Here is a 22981-nt window from a genome sequence, read left to right on the forward strand (position 1 = left end):
CGCTGATAGCTACTATATGAACAGAGATAAAGTGAGGGAAAGTACCATGCAGCTTACTCGGGGAAGAACGAAGAACTTCATCATGTGAGAATCAGCAAGGAAGCCATTGGAGCTGGATGGAAATGAGGAAAGGAGAGAGAAAGTAGAAATATGTGGGGGGGCTGCTCATGCAGCACTCCTAAGCTCTTAGTCTAAGTCAGAAAGGAAGTCATTTCAGTTTTAAAAAATAATAATTTTTATGAGAAATATCTATACAAAAGTAGAATTCACTGGGCAATTTTCAGCAGAGGAAAAATAACACAGTCTGATTTAGGATTACGGTAGTTACTGGGTTGAGAATAGATTGCACAGCCCAAGGGCAGCAGCAGAGAGATCACTTAGGAGGGCAGAGCAACAATTCCACACCAGATGCAGATGGCGTTGAGTGGAGAAGGTGGGGGAAGTGGAAGGTTCTGAGTACATCTTTGAAGGTGGCGTCTATAGGATATGCTGACGAATTAGACAAGCGGTGCGAGAGAGGGGTGCCAAAGCGACTAATATTTTCGTCCTAGGCAAATGGAAGAATGGAGTTTCCACTTATAATAAAAGACATTTTGAATTACCTGATCGCTCATTTAATATTACTTGCTACTGACAATTTTTAGTATTATTTACTTTTTACTATTATCTTACCATGTTCTCTTTCATGCCATGACTTAAAGATAGTCATTTTTTTCCTATTTGTTGTTGTAACCGATGCAGCTTGGCCTTCTTTATTAGACTTACATTGCTAGATATATTTCTGCACATTTTTATACAGACAAAACAACTATGTTCAAAGGCGTTATCTTTATCTAGCTGTAATATTAAAAAAGAAGACGACCAAGGAGAAAACGTGCGCACAGCATCAATTCACAAGGACCAAACACTTGACCATTCCACCGCACAGCACCTTCACTTTCTTTTCCAAGTCCACAGAGGGCGTCGGGGGCGCGGACCCGGAAGTCCCTCCCCCTCGCCCTCTGTCTCCCCCTCCCTTCCGAACTTCGCCCCGGAAGTGCTCTTGTTGAAGCGGCTGCCGGCGTGACTTTAAGCGCTTCACGCTGTGATTCCACCGGCTGAGTAGAGCTGGCGCTGCGCTTGTCATGAGGTTGCTGAGAGCTGCTGCTGCTGTGGCCGTGGGGCGCGGGGCGCTCCCGCGGGTCCCTGCCGCCCTAGGCAGGCATGGGAAGCAGGTACCGGTACCCGGGGAGGCGGGGCGGAACCGTGGACTGCCCCCGGGACCTTGCAGTATCTACGGGGCGGCGAGGCAGTGACATCCTCTCCTTCCTTGGAACCTCCTGACTGATTTCGAATACAGGAGGTCGTGCCGCAGCCCCGAAGAGCCCCTTGGTACCTGCATGTCCACTCGCTGTTCATGAGCAGCCCTCTCAGTGCCCTGAAAGGGTGGAAGGGCCCCGGCTTTATGGTTAAGCATGATATCTTAAAGAGAAGTGACTTGAGAAATCAGACAGCTGAAAAAAAGTGGTGTGTCTGGCTCAAACCCAGAACTCCTGACTCATTTACCAGTGCTCTTTTCAGTACAGGGATTCCTTGGGCTAAGTGTCCCCTCTCTCAGCCGGTGCTGGGTTATTTGATTTTTGCATTCTAACCTTCTGGTACTTTTCTTTAGTCATGTTTCTTATCAGGTGTATAGAGAAAGTCTGGAAATAAACGCACTTTGGGGTGAGGGGCGAGGTTTCGGAAAGAGTGTCTCCGAGTGGAATGCGATTAGGTAGGAGTTGAGCCTTTCTTGTCATTCATACTTTGTTTTCTCTCTTCTTTCCCTGGAGTTGGCCAACTAAATGCTTATTATTCTGATTCCATTTGATGCTTTATCCACCTTTCTCAAACTCTCTGCCTCCCTCCTCCCAGAAGTGGCTGCAGTGCATTTTTGGATGTATAGTCCTTTGGGATAGGAGTTTATACACATTATGTCTTGATTCCATAAAATGCAGGATCCGCCCCCACTCCCCAGAGTAAAATAATAATGAAACAACTAAACCACAACAACCCCAAAAATACTTGAATTGTTTTTGTTTAGAAGGATTGAAAACCTCTTTTGGGCTGTTTAAAAGCTACCGGCCCCACTGCATAGACATATAAGTCTTTCCTCAAGTATCCTTGCTGGCTGTGAACTGTAGTAAGGGGGATGAGAAAAATCAAAATAAAATTTAAACTAAAACGTGTATTTCTTACTTAAGTAGTTGTTGGGAGCTCTTTTTGTGATATTATTGGTCCCAGCCATGTATTTTCAAACCTGTAACGTTTGGCAAAAGTATCTGTCTGCTTTTATGGCCACCACACTGTAGGGGACAGCTTTGTCAATTGGTGTTTACAAAAACTTCATTTACAGTGCAGCATGTCCTTTCTTACAGAGAATTGAGGGAAACACAAGTCAATATTTAGGAAATAAACGCAAGCATTTCATGAGAAAGAGGATTAGTCAGATGCCTCAATCCCACTTTCAAGTTTTGTTAAAGCAGTTTGCCATAGACTGCAGGTACCAGATTAGTAGGTTTTAAGCTCTTAAGCACAAAGATCGTATTTTTTTGTCTGATTCATCTTTATGCATCCATAGACTTGCAGGAGGCTTTGTACGTACTGATTTAAAAATCAGTATTCATTAAGATGAAAGTGATAAATCTTGGAGTTTGTTTACATGAAACTTAACCCCGCAAAGAATAGGCTAAGCCTACTTAAAATTAGGCCTAAAAGTCACCCCTAAAGAACCTCTTTTGTTGCTCAGATGTGGCCTCTCTCAGCCAATACGACAAGCAAACTCACTGTCTTCCCCCTCTCTACATGGTACATGACTCCCAGGGGTGTGGACCTTCCTGGCAACATGGGACAGAAATCCTAGAATGAGCTAGGACTCAGCATCAAGGGACTGAGAAAACCTTCTCGACCAAAAGGGGGAAGAGCGAAATGAGACAAAATAAAGTGTCAATGGCTGAGAGATTCCAAACAGAGTTGAGAGGTTATCCTGGAGGTTATTCTTACATGTTATATAGATACCACCTTTTTAGTTAAGGTATAATGGAGAGGCTGGAGGGAACTGTCTGAAAATGTGGAGCTGTGTTCCAGTAGCCATGTTTCTTGAAGATGATTGTATAATGATATAGCTTTCACAGTGTGACTGTGTGATTGTGAAAACCTTGTGTCTGATGCTCCTTTTATCTACCTTATGGACAGATGAGTAAAACATATGGATTAAAAATAAATAAATAATAGGGGGAACAAATATTAAAATAAATTTAGTAGATTGAAATGCTAGTGATCAATTAAAGGGAGGGGTTGGAGTATGGTATGTATGTTTTTTTTCTGTTTCCTTTTTATTTCTTTTTCTGAATTGATGCAAATCTTCTAAGAAATGATCATGATGATGAATATACAACTATGTGATGATATTGTGAGTTATTTATTATATACCAAGAATGGAATGATCTATTGGAAGAACGTACATGTTTGTATGTTATGTTTTAAAAAAATTAAGAAATTTAAAAAAAACGATGAAAGTAATGGGGCATCAGATACAAAGATTTAAAATTCAACTCTTAAGTCTTGTTTCTGGTAAATATTCAATAGGTAGTATTTTTGTAGTCTTATAAGACCCAACTCAAATTTTCTAATGTTTTAAATCTTTTGAGAGATCTAGAGATTCTCTTATGATAATTCTCCTGTAACAGTTGGTCGTTCCTTGTGGCACTTGTATTTTTCATCTATGGAATACATAAGAGTCCTAGCATTTTTATTTAAGATAAATAGCTTAAAAAGTCTGCAGTAGGAATTCACAGAGATTTTTTAATCTTTCCCTTTATATTGGGAGACACATCTTTCAGGGACAAAGAGTAGAGATCTCCCTGCAAAAGTGTAACTACTTTTAAAGAGCAGGTGTTATGTTTTGATTATCTTTTTAATTCACGGGCCCAGTAAAAAGTAGGCAGCAGGAAAACCTTGTTTGTTTTAAAAAATGTATCTTTTACTTCCTTTCTTTGTAGTCCCTACTTTGATTACAAGAATTGTAAGTCAAGACATTCCCTGCCAAAGCCTTTTGTCCTTTCAAGCAACCTTGTATAATGCTTTGTGTCCACTTAGATTCCTGGGAGAAACCCTTTCTGATTGCCCCTTGTTTACTCTTTAAAAAGTGTGTTGAGTATAGCGCTCTTTTTTTTTCAGGTTAATTGGGAAACCTGCCGATTGTGTTCATCTGGAGTAATTCCTAATGAAAAGATACGAAATATTGGAATCTCAGCTCACATTGATTCTGGGAAAACTACATTAACAGAACGAGTGCTTTACTACACTGGCAGAATTGCAAAGATGCATGAGGTATATGGTTCACGGCTTGTTCTAGGTTTTTTAGAGCTTAGTTATAATTGTTTTATATAATAAATTTCATAAAACCTAGAAGATTAAAAGAAATGGTAACATTGTATCTTTAAATAAAAAGTCACATGCACAAAGGGGATAGCACAAGTTAAGATTTGAGTGTTACTCTGATAGTCTGTCTATACATCCTGTAGCTGTCCTGAGCAGATTGTCTTTTAAAACTGTTAAGTCAATATGTTGTACCCTTAAGTAGCCATTAAAATAGTCTTTATGAAGAATGTTTAATAGAGATATGGAGCAATGTTTATAAAGCTAATTGGAAAAATGGATTTAAAATAATATGTGGGTTTGATTCCTGGACCCACTCCTGAAGATATTACCATATTGCTGAGTATTCAATTTAACTCTCCAGCTTAAAATATTTCTTCAGATAAAGGTTATCCTGTTAAATCATGTACTTTAAAAGTTGAATTCTTCTCATCTAGGTCTCAGAATCCACTTGTAAGCAGAGCTGGAAAGGATCTGTTCTCTGAATACCTAGTTATGAACTAGCATAAGAGTGGTGGGCAGGCACCGTGCACAGGGAGCAGGGATGGCTCTAAGACCGGGGTAATTCCTGTACATTAGCAATTGCTAGTGTATGTTATGTGGTTAATATAATCTGTTAACTTATTGACCTTTTTTATGAGATGATATGCTTTTTTTGGGGTGGGGGCAGGCATTAGGAATTGAACCCAGGTCTCATGTATGGCAGACAAAAATTCTGCCACTGAGATGAGATGATACGCTTTATAGTTAAGCCTACCTGCAAATTGGTTCAGTTCAATGTCTGTGTTCTAGTTCCATTTCAGTAAAGATTTCTTTCCTTTCTGGTAGATAGAAATGCAGGGACAGAGAAATCTGAATTGCCCTGCTTATGTTTAGGTGAAAGGTAAAGATGGAGTTGGTGCTGTCATGGATTCCATGGAACTAGAGAGACAAAGAGGAATCACTATTCAGTCAGCTGCCACCTATACCATGTGGAAAGATGTCAACATCAACATTATAGATACTCCTGGTGAGTTGGGTTTTTGGTCTTACTACAGCTTATTTGGCAAAAGCACGTTTAGTTCTTTCTTTTATTATGACCTAGCTCATTTTTGAGTATCAGATACTCAAAAGTGTGACTGTGAATTCCTTTTAAGGAAGACTGACTTGGCACTTTGAGCATAGCATTTTTCATATGGTTTCCTTGAAAGTAGTGCAGTAAATTGTGAGTAGGAAGGTTACTGCCTTTTTTTTCACATGGGTAGGCACCAGGAATTGAACCCAGGTTCTCTGGCATAGTAGGCAAGCATTCCTGCCTGTTGAAGCCACCGTGGCCCACTGGTTACTGCCTTTTACATATAGTTCAGTTGCTTCCACCCGTGCCCATATCTTTTTGATGTAATCTTGTTGAATTCTGATCCTTACAATGGGTGAATAGTTTTGATGGCCTAAGAATCTCCACTCTAATTTAAAAACTTTAATGACCAGAAATAAAACTTTTAATAGTGCATATATTAAAAATTCTAATTGATCTTTAAGACCCTCACACTCTTCTTTTCCTCATTTAGGGCATGTAGACTTCACGATAGAAGTTGAAAGGGCCCTAAGAGTGTTGGATGGAGCAGTCCTTGTTCTCTGTGCTGTTGGAGGTGTGCAGTGCCAGACCATGACCGTCAATCGACAGATGAAGCGCTACAACGTTCCATTTCTAACCTTTATTAACAAACTGGACCGAACAGGCTCCAATCCAACCAGGGCCCTGCAGCAAATGAGGTACTGAAACTTAGAAGGAGCAGATGGGGTGTGATGATCTGGGTAGCAGATATTATATTCAGAAGGATGATTGATTCAGAGGCATTAGACTTTGAGTTTTTTCTTATAAGAATGTAGTCATAGGAGTAATTTACCCTAGTAAATGGAACACTGAGGTTAGTAGTTCTACTGGTTTCTTGTGTGATCTCATCAATGACCTCTATAAAATAGAAAATATATCTTAAGTTCTAGGAAGGTTGAAGAAGAATTCAGAAAACAATCTGGCAATTTTTACTGTCTTGCTATAGTGGAATAATATGATTTAGAGTAGATTCTAAACATACTCTGCATTTTATTTAGACAAATGTAGAATATCATAAGAGGGTCATTCTCGGTATTAGCCTTTACTTTAGAATTTTAATTAATTATTGCCCTTAAGTAGTTTTAGGAGATGAAAGTTCCTTGTTTTCAGAATTAAGGTATTTGCTAGGGCAGTGATAACACTTACTTTCTGTAGTACCTGTGATCCAGAAGTATTTATAACATTTTCCATTTTGCACAATACCATATATTTCATCTAGTCTTTAAAAAGAATTACTCTTCACCTTTTGTAGATGTGTAAATGGAGCTAATTCCAACTCAGGAGCTAATGGATATCGACAGAATAGTTTGTGGTAGTGGATGGACTGACTAGGACTTTGTAATGAAAGATAGTATTGTTGGGGAGCTTTCAGTGACAGCATTTCTGAATGTACTGTGCTGAGGGTGATGTATTTGAGTATATTAGAGTGAAGTTTTTCTTTAATGGGTGTTTGTAATATTTTCTTGGTAAACCTGAAAGTTTTAATTTTTTCCCCTGTAATATTTTACTCTGGCTTGGCTGTAGCTTTACCTTTCCATCAAGTCTTATTCTTCATCCCAAGAAAATTCTCTGTGATCATTTAGTTGATTATTCTGGTTCATTATTCATGCCATTCCCTTTTATCTGCTTTCTGTTTTTGTAATTCCCATGAAAAGACTTTGAAACTTCTGGATCTGATCTCCATATCTTAACATTTCTGTCATACTTTTCCACAAATTCTGTCTCCTCATTTTACACTGGTTATGGGAAAATTATGAGATGGTCTTCCAGCTCTCTAATTTGATATTCATCTGCTTTGCTTCTGTTTTTTAGCTTTTTTTTCAGCAATTATGTTTGTTTGTTTTACATAGGGATTATTTTATTACCTCCATTATTTTTCTTGTTTGTGAAAAATAAGATATATACAAAAAAACCCAATAAATTTCAAAACACATCATGACAATCAGTTGTAGAACAGATGTCAGAGTTTGGTATAGGTTACAGTTCCACAGTTTTAGGTTTTTCTAGCTGATCTAAGGTACTGGAGAGTAAAAGAAATGTCAGTAAGATGATTTAGCACTCATCCTCATTTGTTAAACCCGACCTTCTCTGTATACCTCCACCATCACCTTTGATCTTTCTCCCACTCTTAAGGGTTATTTGGGCTATGCCCATTCTAATTTTTTAATGTTGGAAGGGTCTGTCGATAATATGGGGTAGGGGGATGGTACTAGTTCATGTTCTGGAGAGGTTGGCCTCTCTGCATTTCAAGACTTATCTGGTCCAGGGAAATACAGAGGTTGTAAGTTTCTGGAAAGTTACGGTAGTGCATGGAACCTTTGTAGACTCTTATATAATGCCCAAGGTGTTCTTTATGATTGCCAAGAATGGTTTTGGTTAGGGTTTGACAAGTTATGACAGGTAGCAATGTCTGACTGAAGCTTGTGTAAGAGTGACCTCCAGAGTAGCCTTTCAACTCTATTTAGAGAAAGAGATGCCACATTTGAGTAACAGAGGAGGTCCTCCAGAAGGCACTCCTAGGCATACTTATAGGTAGGCTAAGCTTTTCCGCTACATACGTAAGCTTCACAAGAGCAAGCCTCAAGATCAAGGACTTGGTCTATTGATTTGTATGTCCCTAATGTTTAACACGGTACCAGGGGTTTCCTTAGTGCTGAAGCTTAACAGTTCCATGTTTTTTTTTCTCCCATCCCTCAAGGAACTTTGAGCAATTATGTTTTTAATTTCCATAGATTAACTTTTTTTTTTTAATTAGAGAAGTTGTAGGTTCACTGTAAACACAAGCATAAAATACAGAGTTCCCAAATACCACCCTATTATTAACATGTTGCATTAATGTGATGTTTTGGTTTGTTAAAACTGCAGGAATGCAATATACCAGAAATGGAATGGCTTTTACAAAGGAAATTTATTAAGTTGCAAGTTATAGTTCTAAGGCCATAAAAATGTCCAAACTAAGGCATCCAGGGAAAGATACCTTGACTCAAGAAAAAGCAAGTTAGTCCAGAACACATCTGTCAGCCGAGAAGGCATGTGACTGGTGTCTGCTGGGGTCTTTGGCTTCTGGTTACATACAGCTTCTCTGGGGCATTTTCTTTCTGCATATCCAAATCTCTGGGTCTCCTGTTGACTCTGCTCCCTGTGTGAGCACTGCACACATCTAAACTTTCTCCAAAATATTTCCCCTTTTAAAGGACGCCAGTAAACTAATCAAGACCCACCTTAAATGGGTGGAGTCACATCTCCATCTAATCAAAAGGTTACATCCACAATGGATTGATCAGTCTCCATGGAAACAAATCAATCAAAGGTTTCTACCCTAAACAATAGGTCTGGCCCCACAAGATTGAATCAGGATTAAAAATTGGCTTTTTGGGACACACAATAGTTGCAAACAGGCATATGTGGTATACTTATATTTGATACAGTTCATGAAAGAACATTTTTCTAGTTATACTATTAACCATAGTCCATCATTTACTATAGGGTCCACTATTTTTGGTGCAGTCCTATGTTGTTGTTTTTTTTGATTTTTTATTCTAGTAACACATATACAACCTAAAATTTCCCCTTGTAACCACATTCACATATATAATTCAAGGCTGTTAATTACATCCACAATGTTTTACTACCATCCTCACCATCCATTACCAAAATGTTAATAGAAACTCTGTTCATTTTAAGCCTTAATTCCCTGATCCCTGCTTCCACCCTATCCCCTGTTAACCTATACTCCAGATTCTGACTGTGAGTTTGCTTATTCTAATTGTTTAATATCAGTGAGGTCATATAATATTTGTCCTTTATGTCTGGCTTATTTCACTTACTAGTGTCTTCAAGTTTCCTCCATGTTGGTTTTTGTATCAGAACTTCATTCTTTTTACAGCTAAATAATATTTTATTGTGTATATATACCACAATTTGCTTATTCATTAATCAGTTGATGGACACTTAAGTTGCTTTCATCTTTTGGCAATTGTAAATAATCCCATTATGAAAATCAGCGGGCAAATATCTGTTGGAGTCCCTGCGTTCAGTTTCTTTGGGTATATACCTACAAGTGGAATTGCTGAGTCATGGTATTTCTATACTTAACTTGTGAGGAAATGCCAAACTGTCTTCCACAATGCTTACAGCATTTTACATTCCCACCAACAATGAAAGTGTTCTTCTTTCTTCTGTTTCTCCCTATTCTCTCCAGCAGTTATAATTTTGCTTTTTTAATAGTAGCCATTCCAGTAGGTGTGAAATGGTATCTTGTTGTGGTTTTCATTTCTATTTCCCTAATGAGAGAGGATTTTTTCATGTGCTTTTTGGCTATTTGTATATCCTCTTTGAAGAAAGGTCTATTCAAGTCTTTTGCCCATTTTTTAATTGGGTTGTCTTTTTATTGTTGAATTGAAGGATTTCTTTATAAATACTGGATATTAAACCGTAAGTGATATGTGGTTTCTAAGTATTTTCTCCCATTGTATAGGTCATTTTATGTTCATGATGAAGTCCTTTGATGCACAAAAGTTTTTAATTTTGAGGAGGTCCCATTTATCTACCTTTGCTTTTGCTGGTGGTACTTTAAATATAAAGTCTGAGAAAACCTTGCCTAATGCAAAGTCCTAAAAATGCTTCCCTGCATGTACTTATAGGAGTTTTATAGTCCTAGTTCTTACTTAGGTCTTTTACCAATTTTTAGTTCATTTTTGTACAGGGTATAAGATAGGGATTCTCCTTCATTCTTTTACATATGGATATCTAGGTCTCCCAGCACCATTAGTTGAAGAGACCGTTCTTTCCCAATTGAGTGGACATTGCAGCCCTATCAAAAATCAATTGACCATAGGTGTGAGGGTCTATTTCTGAACTCTCTATTCAATTCCATTGATTGATATACCTGTTCTTGTGCTATTACTGTGTTATTTTGACCACGATAGCTTTGTAATAGGCTTTGAAGTCAGGAAATGTGAGTTCTATTTCGTTCTTCTTTTTCAAGATGTTTTTGGCTATTCGGGGCCCCTTACCTTTCCAAATAAGTTTGATAATTGGCTTTTCCATTTCTATAAGATAAGCTGTTGGAATTTTGATAGGGATTATATTGAATCTGTAAATCTTTTGGGTAGAATTGACATCTTACATATTTAGTCTTCCAATCCATGAATGCAAAGTGTCCTTCCATTTATTTCGGTTTTCTTTGATTTCTTTTAGCAATGTTTTGTGGTTTTCTGTATATAAGAAAGCATCCTTGGTTAAACTTATTCCTAGATATTTGATTCTTTTTGTTGCCATTGTAAATGGAATTTTTTTCTTCATTTTCTCCACAGCTTGCTCACTACTAGTGTATAGAGATACTTCTGATTTTTGAATGTTGATCTTGTACCTCACCTCTTTGCTGAATCATTTATTAGCTCTAGTGACTTTGTTGTAGTTTTTCTCAGGACTTTCTGTTTGTGGAATCGATGCCATCTGTAAATAGTGAAAGTTTTACTTCTTCCTTTCCAGTTTGGATGCCTTGTCTTTGTTTTTCTAAGAGTTCTGACTTGAACTTCCAGTACAATGTTGAATAACAGTGGTGACAGTGGGTATTCTGTTCCCAGCCTTAGAGGGAAAACTTTAGTCTTTCACCATTGAGTATGGTGCTATCTGTGGGTTTTTTCACATATGCTCTTTATCCTGTTGAGGCTGTTTCCTTCCATTCTTATTTTTCTAAGTATTGGATCAAGAAATGATGCTGGATTTTGTTAAATGCATTTTCTGCATCAATGGAGACTTTCATGTGGTTTTCCCCATCATTTTTTTTGGCCTGGGCAGGCACTGGGAATCGAACCCGGGTCTCTGGCATAGCAGGTGAGAATTCTCCCACTGAGACACTGTTTCACTGCCCTCCCCTTCATTTTTTAATACAGTATATTACATTAATTGATTTTCTTATGTTGAACCATCCTTGCATACCTGGGATAAAACTCACTTGATTGTGGTGTATAATTCTTTTAAGGTGCTCTTGGATTCAATTTGTACATATTTTGTTGAGGAGTTTTGCATCTATATTCATTAGAAAATTTGATCCTTACTTTTTCTTTTCTTGTAATTTCTTTATCTTGCTTTGGTATTGTTCCCTCCTCTTCAATAATTTGAAAGTATTTGAGCAAGAGTAATATTAATTCTTCTTGGACTGTTTGGCAGAATTCACTTGTGAAACCTTCCCATCCAGGGCTTTTTTTTGCTTGGGAGTTTTTGGTGACTGATTCAATCTCTCTACTTGTAATTGGTCTGTTGAGGTCTACTATTTCTTGAGGAGTCAGTGAAGTCTGTTTTATGTTTCTAGGAAATTCTGCATTTCATCTAGGTTGTCTAATTTGTTGGCATACAGTTGTTTATGGTATCTTATGATCTTTTTTTGTTTTTGTTGCCAGTAGTAATGTGATTTCTGATTTTTTTAAATTTGTATTCTTCTCTTTTACTGTGTCAGTCTATGTAAGAGTTCGTCACTTTTATTGATTTTCTCAAAAAACAATTTTTGGTTTTGTTGATTCTCTATTGTTTTTCTCCCCTTAATTTTATTTATTTCTGTGCTAATGTTTATTTCTTTCCTTCTGCTTACATTAGGATTAGTTTGCTGTTTGTTTTTTTCTAGTTCCTCCAGGTATGCAGTTAGATCTTTGACTTTAGTTCTTTCTTCTTTTTTTTAGTGTAGGTGTATGGACTATAAATTTCCCTCTCAGCACTTCCTGCATGCGTCCCATTAGTTTTGATACTATTGTGTTCTTGTTTTTGTTCATCTCAAGATAGTTCTCTTGCAGTTTCTTCTTTGACCCACTGATTAAGAGTATGTTGTTTAACTTCCATATACTTGTGGATTTTCCAATTTTCTGCCTTTTAATGATTCCACCCTGTATTAATTAGGTTTCTCTAGAGAAACAGAATTAACAGAGAATATTCATAAATATAAAATTTATAAAAATGTCTCATATAACTGTGAGAACTTAGAGTTAGGGCAGGCTGTAAAGCTGACAATTCCGATGGAGGGTCTGGATGAACTCCACAGGAGAGGCTCACTGACCAAAGCAGGAAAAGAACCTGTCTCTTCTGAATTCTCCTTAAAAGGTCTCCAGTGATTAGATTAAGCATCACTCATTAAAGAAGACACTCTCCTTAGCTGATTACAAATGGAATCAGCACTTGCCCAACCAGACAAACAGGTACTACCCCTGGCCTAGTTGACACATGAACCTGACCATGACATTCCCTCATTCATTTATGGTCAGAGAAGATGCTTTGTATAATTCATCTTTTAAAATTTATTGGGATTTGTTTTGTAGCCGTTATAACATGTGGTCTATCCTGGAGAATGATCCATGTGCACTTGAGAAGAATATATATGCTGTTGTTTTGAAGTGTAGTGTTCTGCATATATCTGTTACGCCTAATTCATTTATTATATTATTAGGTCTAATTCATATATCATATTATTCAAATTCACTGTTTCCTTATTGAACTTCTGTCTAGATGTTCTATTGATGAGAGGGGAGTATTAAAGTCTCCAACTATTACTCTATCTTTTCTCCCTTCAGTTTTGCCAGTGTTTGCCTCATGTATTTTGGGACACCATGGTTAGGTGCGTAAATATTTGTGGTTGTTATTTCTTCTTGGTGGATTGACCATTTTATTTATATATAATGTCCTTCTTTGTCTTTTATAACAGCTTTTGACTTAAAGTTTGTTTTGTCTGATATTAGGATAGCTGCCCCAGCTCCTTTTTGTCTACTGTTTGTATGAAGCATCTTTTTTCCAACATTTCACTTTCAATTTATTTGTGTCCTTGGGTCTAAGATGACTCTATTATAAACAATGTACAGTTGTATTTGCTTTTTTATCATTCTGCCAATGTGTGCCTTTTGATTGAGGAGTTTATTCCAGTAACATTTAGTGTTATACTGTAAAGGGAAGACTTCAACTATTTTATCCTGTGGCTTTTATATGTCTCATATCTTTTTTGTCTCTCTTTTCCTTTATTGCAGCCTCCTTTTTTGTGTATAATTGATCTTTTGTGATGTATGCCTGATCCCTTTCTCAATTCTGTTTCTATATATATTTTTAAATACTTCCTTTGTGGTTACCCTGGGTTTGTAGTATCCAGTCTACATCTGTAACCTACTCATTTGAAACTATTCCAGCTTAGCTTCAGTAGCATATGCTTTCTCTGCTCCCATATCCTTCCATTTCCCCTCTTTACGTTGTTTTTTCCCCATATTTCCTCTTTTTATTTTATGTATCCATTATCAGGAAATATGACTATTTCTTATTTAGTTATATTATATCTATCATAGATAAGAGTTATATATTGAGGGTACACTACTGTTGGGTACATTTAATTACCTTTACTGAAGATCTTTGCTTCTTCACTCTACCTCAGGCTGATCTTTCCTGTCGTCCTTTTAACCTGAAGGACTCCCTTGAGCAATTCTTATAGAGCAGCTCTTTTGGTGACATACTCTCTGTTTCTGTTTATCTGTGAATGTTTCAAACTTTCTTGTTTCTGAAGGATACTATTGCCAGATAATAAGTTTTTGTCTGGTGGTTTTTCTCTTTCAGTACCTTAAATATAACATACTACTGCCTTCTTGCCCTCATAGTTTCTGATGAGAAATAGGCACTTAATCTTATAGAGGGTTTCTTGTATGTGACAGATTGTTTTTCCCTTGCTGCTTTCAGAATTCTCTCTTTATATTTGCATTTGACATTCTGATTAGTATGTGTCTTAGAAAAGGGTTTATTTTGTTTAGAGTATTTTTTCCTTCTTGGGTATGTATATTTATGTTTTTCAGAAGAATTGGGGAATTTTTAGCCATTATTTCCTCAAATACTTTTTTTGTCCTCTTTCCCTTCTCTTTTCCTTTAGATGTGCTTCATGCTGTCACTCAAGTCCTTGAGATACTGCTCAATTTTTTCTATTTTCTCCCTCTGTTCTTCTACTATATGATTTCTATTGTCCTGCCTTCTAGTTTGCTGATTATTTCTTCTGCCTGTTTAAATCTGCTGTGGAATACCTCTAGTATATTTTTAATCTCTATTGTTGTGGCTTTCATCCCATTATTTCTGTTTATTTCCCTTTAAACTTTCTAAGTCTTCTTTTTCCTTATGCGTTATCTAGTCAGTATTTTTTAACTCTACGTCCACCATCAGTTTATATCTATCCCTATTGTCATTCATCTTCTTGAATTGACTTAGGAAGTTTGTTTGAACTTCTTTGATTAGGTGTTCCAAAGTCTGCGTCTCATCTGAAGTTTTAATTTGTTCTCTTGACTGAGCCATAGCTTCGTGTTTCTTAGTATTACTTATAATTTATTTATTTATTTATTTACAAGGGCGGACTCCAGGAAACAAACCTGGGTCTCCAGCATGGTAGGTGAGAACCTTGCCATTGAGCTACCATTGCCTGCCCTGCTTGTAATTTTTTGCTTATGTCTAGGCATCTTTTTATTTTGATTAATAATTAGCACAGCGATTTTGAATGTCAGTTTCCCCCTCTTATCTAGGGTTTTATTGTTGATTGGCTTTGTGTTAAGACTCATCTTTGATGGTTGGTCTAACTTATATCGGACCTTTAGAGTAGGCCATGTTTAACTGTTCAGATTTTCTCAGGTCTTCCGCACCTGATTGTTGCCCTGGAAAAATGATACAACATTTAAGATGGTCCTTTTATGTGTGATTGTTTCATCTCCAGGAGAACACTTCTTTTCCTCTTTTGCTTCTCCAGAATCCTGATATGTTTTCGTACAGTTTCCTCCAGCTCCTTTATTTGTTTAATGTCTCTCCCTACTCAGTGCCCTCTTTTTATTACACCTTCCAGTTCTGGGACCTGTCTTGTCTTACAGCAGTGTCCCCCTGCCCCACCCCCCGCTCCTTCTTTCTTTTTTTTCTGTGAGACTTTTATCCCCTTAGGATAGTCCATCTCAAGGAGTCAGATTGGGTCAATCCAAAAGGTCCATTTTTCTCATATAGATTCTTCAGCGATCAGAGCCTGGGCTGGATGTGTGCATCTCTTGCCAACAGTTTTTTGCTGCAGTGTCTTATTTCCTGGGGGTCTTTTTTATGTATGTGTTAGCTGCTTGTGATCTGCCCTGGGTCTCGGCCCTTGGGTCCCTGTGCTTGGATATGTACAGGGTTCTAACTCACTGCTGTTAAATGGCTCTGTGGTCTGTATCTGCAGCACGAGGGACCCAGCAGTGCTGCTTTTGTGCAACTCTTAAGCAGCAGCACTGGACTAAGGGGGAGGGATCTGGCTGCTGGGTCTGGGTCATAAATTACCTTTTTTGATGTTTTTTAAAATTTTTCTTTGATTCAGCATTTGTAGAGGCTTTGTCCAGTCTCTGTCATCCTATGGAGTTGCAATAAAGTGGGATTTGTCTTTTTATTAGTTGTTTTGAGGGAAGACTTTTCCAGGGGTTGTCACCGTATTGATGATGCTCTTCCATAAATTAACTTTTTTATTACAACATCTTTAGTGATAGAGGTGATTATCAGATCTTTACATGCTTTTTTCTTTTCTCCAGTACTATTTCCTTGGAGATTAATATTGTTTCTTAAGTTCACACTTTTCTTTCCAGCTATTGATTTCCTCAGGTAATTCTTGATTCTTAATTCTCTCTCCATATTGATAAAAGAGGGTCTAGAGTATAGACTTAACAGTGGTAGCTAGAGCATATTTCTTCTCAAGTGAGAATCCCTGTGCCGAGTGCAGTTTCAGTTTAGTGATTGTGCCTGGGTAGAAGTGTAGGCTGATAACGAGTGTGTGACTTTAGAGTCTGTTCTTAAGAGTTTTTCTATTTAAGAAAAAAATCCCTCTTCAGATAGCTGTATTCAGCTTTGCTAGAGTCAGCTGTTCTAAGAATGAGAGGTGGGCTCGTTTCTCCCACCATCCTTTAATTTTCTGGCCACCTAACCACTGCTTTGTTCTTGTTTCCCTTCTCCCTCTGATCTGGGGTAATCTGGAGATCTGATGGGAAATAACTTATTTTGGAGTTCCTTCTGTTGTCTTAAGTAGGATTGTAGCTACCTAAGCTCATTGAATTTGGTTGCCAGTCTGTTCCCAACAGCTTTATATTATACTCTGTTCTGACCTGCTGATGACCCAATTCTCTAGTATGTCCTATTGATTTATTTTTATAATTCTTTTGTCATTTCAAAGGGATTTGAAAAGCAAATTATGTGTATGTTTATTTTTTAGGTCCAAACTAAATCATAATGCAGCATTTATGCAGATTCCCATTGGTTTGGAGGGTGATTTTAAAGGTATTATAGATCTTATCGAGGAACGAGCCATCTATTTTGATGGAGACTTTGGGTAAGTCTTAAAAATATGCTAGTAAAATATATTTTTTAAAAGCAGCAGAGTGAAGGAAAAGGATGAGTTCCTTAAATATAGAGAAAACATCTTTTTGAAATGTGGCTGGAAGAATATTCTTCAAGATATATATTTTTAAATACATATTTAGTCTTAGTTACTTCTCATTTTGTTTAATATTAATTCAAAGGGAATTAATTACCCGTTTACTTTGGGTAATATGTTCATCATGTTGTGGCATGCATGGTGTGGTGGAAGAAGGCCTTAATCAAGGGTATCGTGATCAGTGAATTTAGAACTTGACCTCATCAGCCATCTTGCATGAGGGGAAAGAATGGAGGTTGTCCAATGGATGAGGTGTTTCCCTCACTTTTTGTGTTATGGTTGGGTAATGGCAACAAAATTTATCTGCCACTTCTTGAATGTAACACTGAAGAGGAAAGGAATTTTATTTTTTTGTTTTGTTTTTGTTTTATTCACTGCTATATCCCCAGTCCCTGAAAGAATGCCTTATGGAAGTAGGCACTCAAGAATTGTAAATGAATGAATAAATCCACTTCCCCAGAATTACCAAACATGTATTTCTGTCTTCTAAACTAGAGATTCTTAAACTTTGTTGTATGATTGAAACCATGAGTGAACCTTTTTAATATACATACCCCACTTTCTAACCCTATACCATGGGAAATGTCTGTTTTGAAAGGACTCCACAGATGATGCTGACACATGAAAGGCTAAGAACCAGGGAACCTGTTAGGAAGAATGAAAGATATGAAAACTGTGAATAGCATGCTTTAGGAAAATAATATTTCTTTTCTATTTGGAGTTGGCTTTCCTCTTTTTTTAAATTTCATATGGTTCAACCTACATAAAACAAATCAAAGTTAATTTATAGTTAAAGCTTCTCTCGTTCCCTGAACAAGGGCTTTACTAATCCTGTAGTTAAGAAAGGGGTATGGCTGGCTTTTTCTATATTAATTTCCTACGTGTTTCTCCTTAGATTGCCAACATAATTTCTGACTTCTCCAGGGGCAGGAGTAGGAAAGATAAAGAAACATAGGGAGATTCTTATTTGGCTGGTACTATCCTAAGACGGATACTTGATAACAAGTTAGAATTGACTTCTTTTGCCTCTTCTATTCAGGATTATGTTTATGGGAAAGCTTATTTTTTGACATAATGTAAGTTTCCATTTTTAAAGCTGTTTTTTGAAAATTTTTTTTCAGACTGATGTTTTAAAATATCAAATGTATCCATTTCTCAGTTGTATATATTTAATTTGTATGTATCTGTCAGCCCCTGCAGTAACAGAGCGCTGGGCTCAATATTTAAGTGTCTATCTTATTTAGAAACATTTTTCTTTACCAAATGGGGTATTATGTATTTGGAATTCTTCATGATTGGGTTTGCTAAAAAAGAAAGGAATAAAGTTGAGTCTCTAATCCTGCTTAGGAACTGATGTTCCTAATTGATGTTCTAATTGAGATAATGATTAATAGAATTTTTAAGTGCTCAAAAGTACTTTGGAGTCATATAGATTAGCTTTGAATCTTGGCTTTTCCATTTACTAGTCGTACAACCCTGAGCAGTTACTTTGCCTGTTTGAGTTAGTTTGCTTATCTAAAAATGCAGATAATAGAAACTGTTTCATATGGTGTGAACATTAAGTAAAATAACTTCTCAAATATACTGCACTGTAGATAGTCCGTAAATGGGTTCTCTTATTAGTTGGCATGCTTGCCAATTTTCAAATAATTAGAATACAGTAAAAATTATACTATTAACTACACTGGATAGAATTTTAATCTTTGATTTTGTTGGCACTTTGTCACATCATTGTTTTGAGTTAATAAGTATATTTCACTGTATACATTCATTTTAGATACCTAAGATGCTGATAAAACAGTATTAAATTGCAGAAGATTTTCTATTACGTCTTTTATCATTATCTTATGTAAAATTTGATGGAAAAATAGACTGTTGTCCATTGCAGAACTGGAGATATTTACTTATTTTATTATTCTAGTGGGCTTTTATAAATTTAAATTTTATTTTTTGGGTGCATGATCTGGAAATCGAGCCCCTGTCTCCCACAGGGAAGACAAGCATTCTACCACTGAACCACCTGTACACCATATAGTGGGCTTTTAAAAATTTTGCCTACTGTTGTATTTGAACTTTTAAGATACATATTAATGTTATTTGCCATTTTAATGCAAGTATATTAGAGCTCTTTCTCATTTAAAGAAAAAATATGTCCATTAGCCCATATCTCTTGGATTGATGCTTTATTTGTTTAATTGAATCTCTAAAGTATAAAGATAAGACATTTCTTTTCTTAGTCAGATTGTTCGATATGATGAGATTCCAGCTGAATTGAGGGCAGCAGCATCTGACCACCGGCAGGAGCTGATAGAATGCATTGCCAATTCAGATGAGCAACTTGGTGAGCTGTTCCTGGAAGAAAAAATCCCCTCAATTTCTGATGTAAAGGCAAGTAGTTTTAAAAGTAGCCTTATAGTAATAGGGAAATAAGTATTTTTGGTGGTGTAGTGGTCTTTTATGCCTAGAGTTTATTAATAAATCTGAGTATTTTAACACAGTTTGGTTTCCTAAAAAAACATTATTTGATGTGTAGTTTTTTTAACTTTTTAATTATATAGTATAACATATATACAATGCAAAGAAATAAAAAAGCAATAGTTTTCAAAGCATTCTTTCGGTTGCAGGACAGATCCCGGAGTTGGTCATGGGCTATGAAATGATCCTCTCATATTTTTCCTTCTAGCTGCTCCAGAATATAGGAGGCTAGAGGGCTTAAATACTTTTTTATCATCACAATCAACTTTTTTCCTTCTTTTTTGTGAACAATAGCATATATGCAGAAAAGCTATAAATTTCAGAGCACAGCACCACAATTAGTTGTAGAACATATTGCAAACTTTGACATGGGTTACGATTTCACAATTTTAGGTTTTTACTTCTAGCTGCTCTAAAATACTGAAGTCTAAAAGAGATATCAATTTAATGATTCAGCATTCATATTCATTTTTTAAGTCCTATCTTCTGTGTATAATTCCCCAATCACCTTTGATCTTTCCATACCTCTCTTTGGGGTTGTTTGGGCTATGGCAATTCTAAATTTTTGATATTGGAAGGCTCTGTCACTAATATGGGGTAGGGAGATGGAACTATCTGATTTTCTGGAGAGGCTGGGCTAGGTTTCAGACTTATCTGGACCAGGTACCCATCTGGACGTTGTAGGTTTCTGAAAAGTTAGTCTAGTGCATGGAACCCTTGTGGAATCTTATATATTGCCCTAGGTGTTCTTTAGGATTGACTGGAATGGTCCTGGTTGGGGGTTGGCAGGTTATGATAGATGGCACGGTCTACCTGAAGCTTACATAAGAGCAACCTCCAGAGTAGCCTCTTGACTTTATTTGAACTCTCTCTGCCACTGGCACTTTATTAATTACACATCTTTTCCTGCTTTTGGTCAGGATGTAAGACATACTTTTTTTTTTAAGTAATGAGGTACATATCATCTTAAAATGGGAAAGGAGTTGTAATGTGGTTCTAGGGGAAAAGAGAACTTAATAGTCAACCTCTTGCTGTATCCTTATTGCAAGGAAAGAAAGAAGGTAATTATAGGGACGTTGAGAGCTTAGGCTGCTAAAAATTTGCAGACTAAATATTGATACTACACTGTTGTAACATTTTGGAAGCTCTTTAGATTCCTTTAATTGATTCTTCAGCTCTTCAGAAAAAAAGGTCTCTGCTAAGAGTGATATTCCTGTTGCCATACCACTTCATAATATTTGGTGCACTCAGCAGAGATCAGATAGGTAACTATTGTGTGTAAGACATTACGCTCATGGCGTTTACAGTAAGTCAGATCCCCAGGGACAGGAACTTTGTGTTCTGTTAGGGTTCTCCAGAGAAGCAGAATGAAGAGTGTGATATGATGCAAATATGAGATATATTATAAGGAATTGGCTTATGCAACTCGGGGGGCTTCAGTTCCAAACTGTAGAGCAGGCCATAAGCTGGAAACTCATAAAGGTGATGTTACAGTCCTCCATCTGAATTCTCCAGGGGAAACCAGCTGTCTGGAAATTCTGACAAAAGCCAGTACAGAGGTTGAATCTGAAGTCTTCTCTGATCCTGAAATCCTTACTTCTGACTTTTAAGAATTCCACCTGATTGGATGAGGAGATCACTGCATTGTTTAGGGCAGTCTTCTTTGTCAACTGTAGATGCAGTTATATATCCAAATCCTACCTCAAAATAACTTCACATTAACAAGTAGGCCAGTGCTTGACCAAATAGGTTCTTGGGCACAAGAACCTAAGTTAACACATGAGACTAACCATCGCAGTTCATATCTTTTGACTTTTAGCACTCACAAAGGCTTTACTATCTCAGCACTCTGTTGAGTAAAGAACACCATGTCTGCCCCTAAATAAAGTCACATTGTATCTTGGGAATCACAATAGTGATTTAGGTTCTTTATCTATTAAAGGGTTTGGTAGTGTGCTAGAAGGACTCATAGGACTCAGCATATAGTCTTATTCATAGCTATCATTTATTACTGCAAAAGATGCAAAACAGAATCAGTAAGGGGAAAAAAGCATATGGGAAAGTCCGGAGGAACCAAGCTGCAGTGAAGACACGCTTATTTCTTCTAACAAGTTATGACAAATGTGAAATGTCATTAGAGATTCAGTGTCCAAGGTTTTTATTGGGGACTGGTCATGTAGACACCTTATGCATAACACATGCCAAAATTAGAGATTGCCAGGAGTAAACCAAACCAGCATCAACTACATTTTACAGTTTGGGCACAGTGAGCCTCTCTTAGACCGGTTTTGGGAATGGTGGGAACCCTTCTGAAATCAACCTTTCCATGCAACAGCCAAGCGTTAGCTTTGCAAGCAGGCTTTTCTACAGTTAACAGTTTCAAGCGTGCTATAATACTTTTCTGCCAAGGGTACAAGGTTATACTTTAGTTTCTGTATTGTGATTGGATATATTATTAGGGACAATGAAAGACAACAATTTTCAAGTATGAAAGTGGTTCTTAAGAGAAAATTTTTGAAAAATCTATCTGTTTTAAGGAATAGGTTTTATTTCTTCTATCTATCTACCACCTTTGTGTGTTCCTCTGTTTTATGGATGTGAAGTAATTATAGTAAGATTCCCCTATGTTCTTGTCTTAGTTTCCTGGCTTCCAAGACAAATAACTCACAATGGGTTAGCTTAAGCAGCCGGAACTTATTGGCTCATGGTTTTGAGGCTAGGAGGAGTCCAAAATCGAGGCATCAGCAAGGCAGTGTTTTCTCCCCAAAGACTGTGTTCTGTTGCTGGCTGCCAGCAATCTTTGGGTCTTTGGATTTTCCATCACACGGCAATGCAGGTGACAACTTCCTCTCCTTTCCCTTTTGAATTCTGTCAACTTCCATCTTCACTCCTCCATGTGGCTTTCTCTTCATAGAGCCTCTAATAGTATGATTAAGACCCACCTTAACTAAAATTAAGGACCTGTCTTCAAAAGGTCTTGTTTACAATGGGTTCATATCTGCAGTGATAGATTTAGATTAGGAACGTGGCGTGGTCATTGTAGTTGTCCTCGTAGTTGTCCCCCCCCCACCCCCCGCCCCTTGGGTATGTAATTTAACCTACCACAGTCCCTAATTGCATATTAGAGAAGAGTGGAAAGTCAAGATGTGGCCAGGTGGCCTAGAGTAGTCTAAGTGATTAGTGACTGAAACATTTCTGGTTCCTGGCAAGAGCAGCAGCAGAAGCAGATTTTTAAAATAATTTCAAATAGTAATTGCTGTCTTGTCATGCATGTTTTTCCTTTTCTAAACTCCTTTTTATCATGCTTAACTATTATCCTAATTTTCAGTATGGTAACGTTAAGAAATGGTTTTCTAAATGTTTTGCTTCAGGCTTTTAGTTTTATGTTTTTTTCACAAGGACTGAAAAGTAACTGTGTGCTGGCCCCATAATTCTGTAGTGGCAGGTTGTAGCCACAGCAGTGTTGTTTGCCTCTTCCAGCTGCTAGAGCTAAAGCTCCACAACTCCCTGTCAGAGGCCTGCTCAGCCAGCCAGGCTTCCACCAGGAAATGCAGCTGGGACACATTGGGAGTGCT

The 22981-nt window shown here is 37.2% G+C and overlaps 1 protein-coding gene across 2 annotated transcripts in view; it reads left to right on the forward strand.

Annotated features, from left to right (window-relative positions):
- The first annotated feature begins 1033 nt into the window (after nucleotides 1-1033).
- GFM1 (G elongation factor mitochondrial 1) overlaps nucleotides 1034-22981 on the forward strand; it is a 61322-nt gene continuing 39374 nt past the window's right edge. The window contains exons 1-6 of one of the 2 annotated variants that reach the window (XM_077160886.1): nucleotides 1034-1214; nucleotides 4198-4350; nucleotides 5275-5407; nucleotides 5946-6150; nucleotides 16710-16826; nucleotides 19169-19319. In XM_077160886.1, coding sequence (XP_077017001.1) covers nucleotides 1125-1214; nucleotides 4198-4350; nucleotides 5275-5407; nucleotides 5946-6150; nucleotides 16710-16826; nucleotides 19169-19319 — 849 coding nt within the window. In that variant the 5' untranslated portion in view covers nucleotides 1034-1124. Of the gene's footprint in view, nucleotides 1215-1665; nucleotides 1754-4197; nucleotides 4351-5274; nucleotides 5408-5945; nucleotides 6151-16709; nucleotides 16827-19168; nucleotides 19320-22981 lie in introns of those variants that run through there. The other variant, XM_077160887.1, reaches the window with a different exon arrangement.

Source organism: Tamandua tetradactyla, chromosome 5, assembly GCF_023851605.1.
Source record: "Tamandua tetradactyla isolate mTamTet1 chromosome 5, mTamTet1.pri, whole genome shotgun sequence".
NCBI classification, from domain to species: domain Eukaryota; kingdom Metazoa; phylum Chordata; class Mammalia; order Pilosa; family Myrmecophagidae; genus Tamandua; species Tamandua tetradactyla.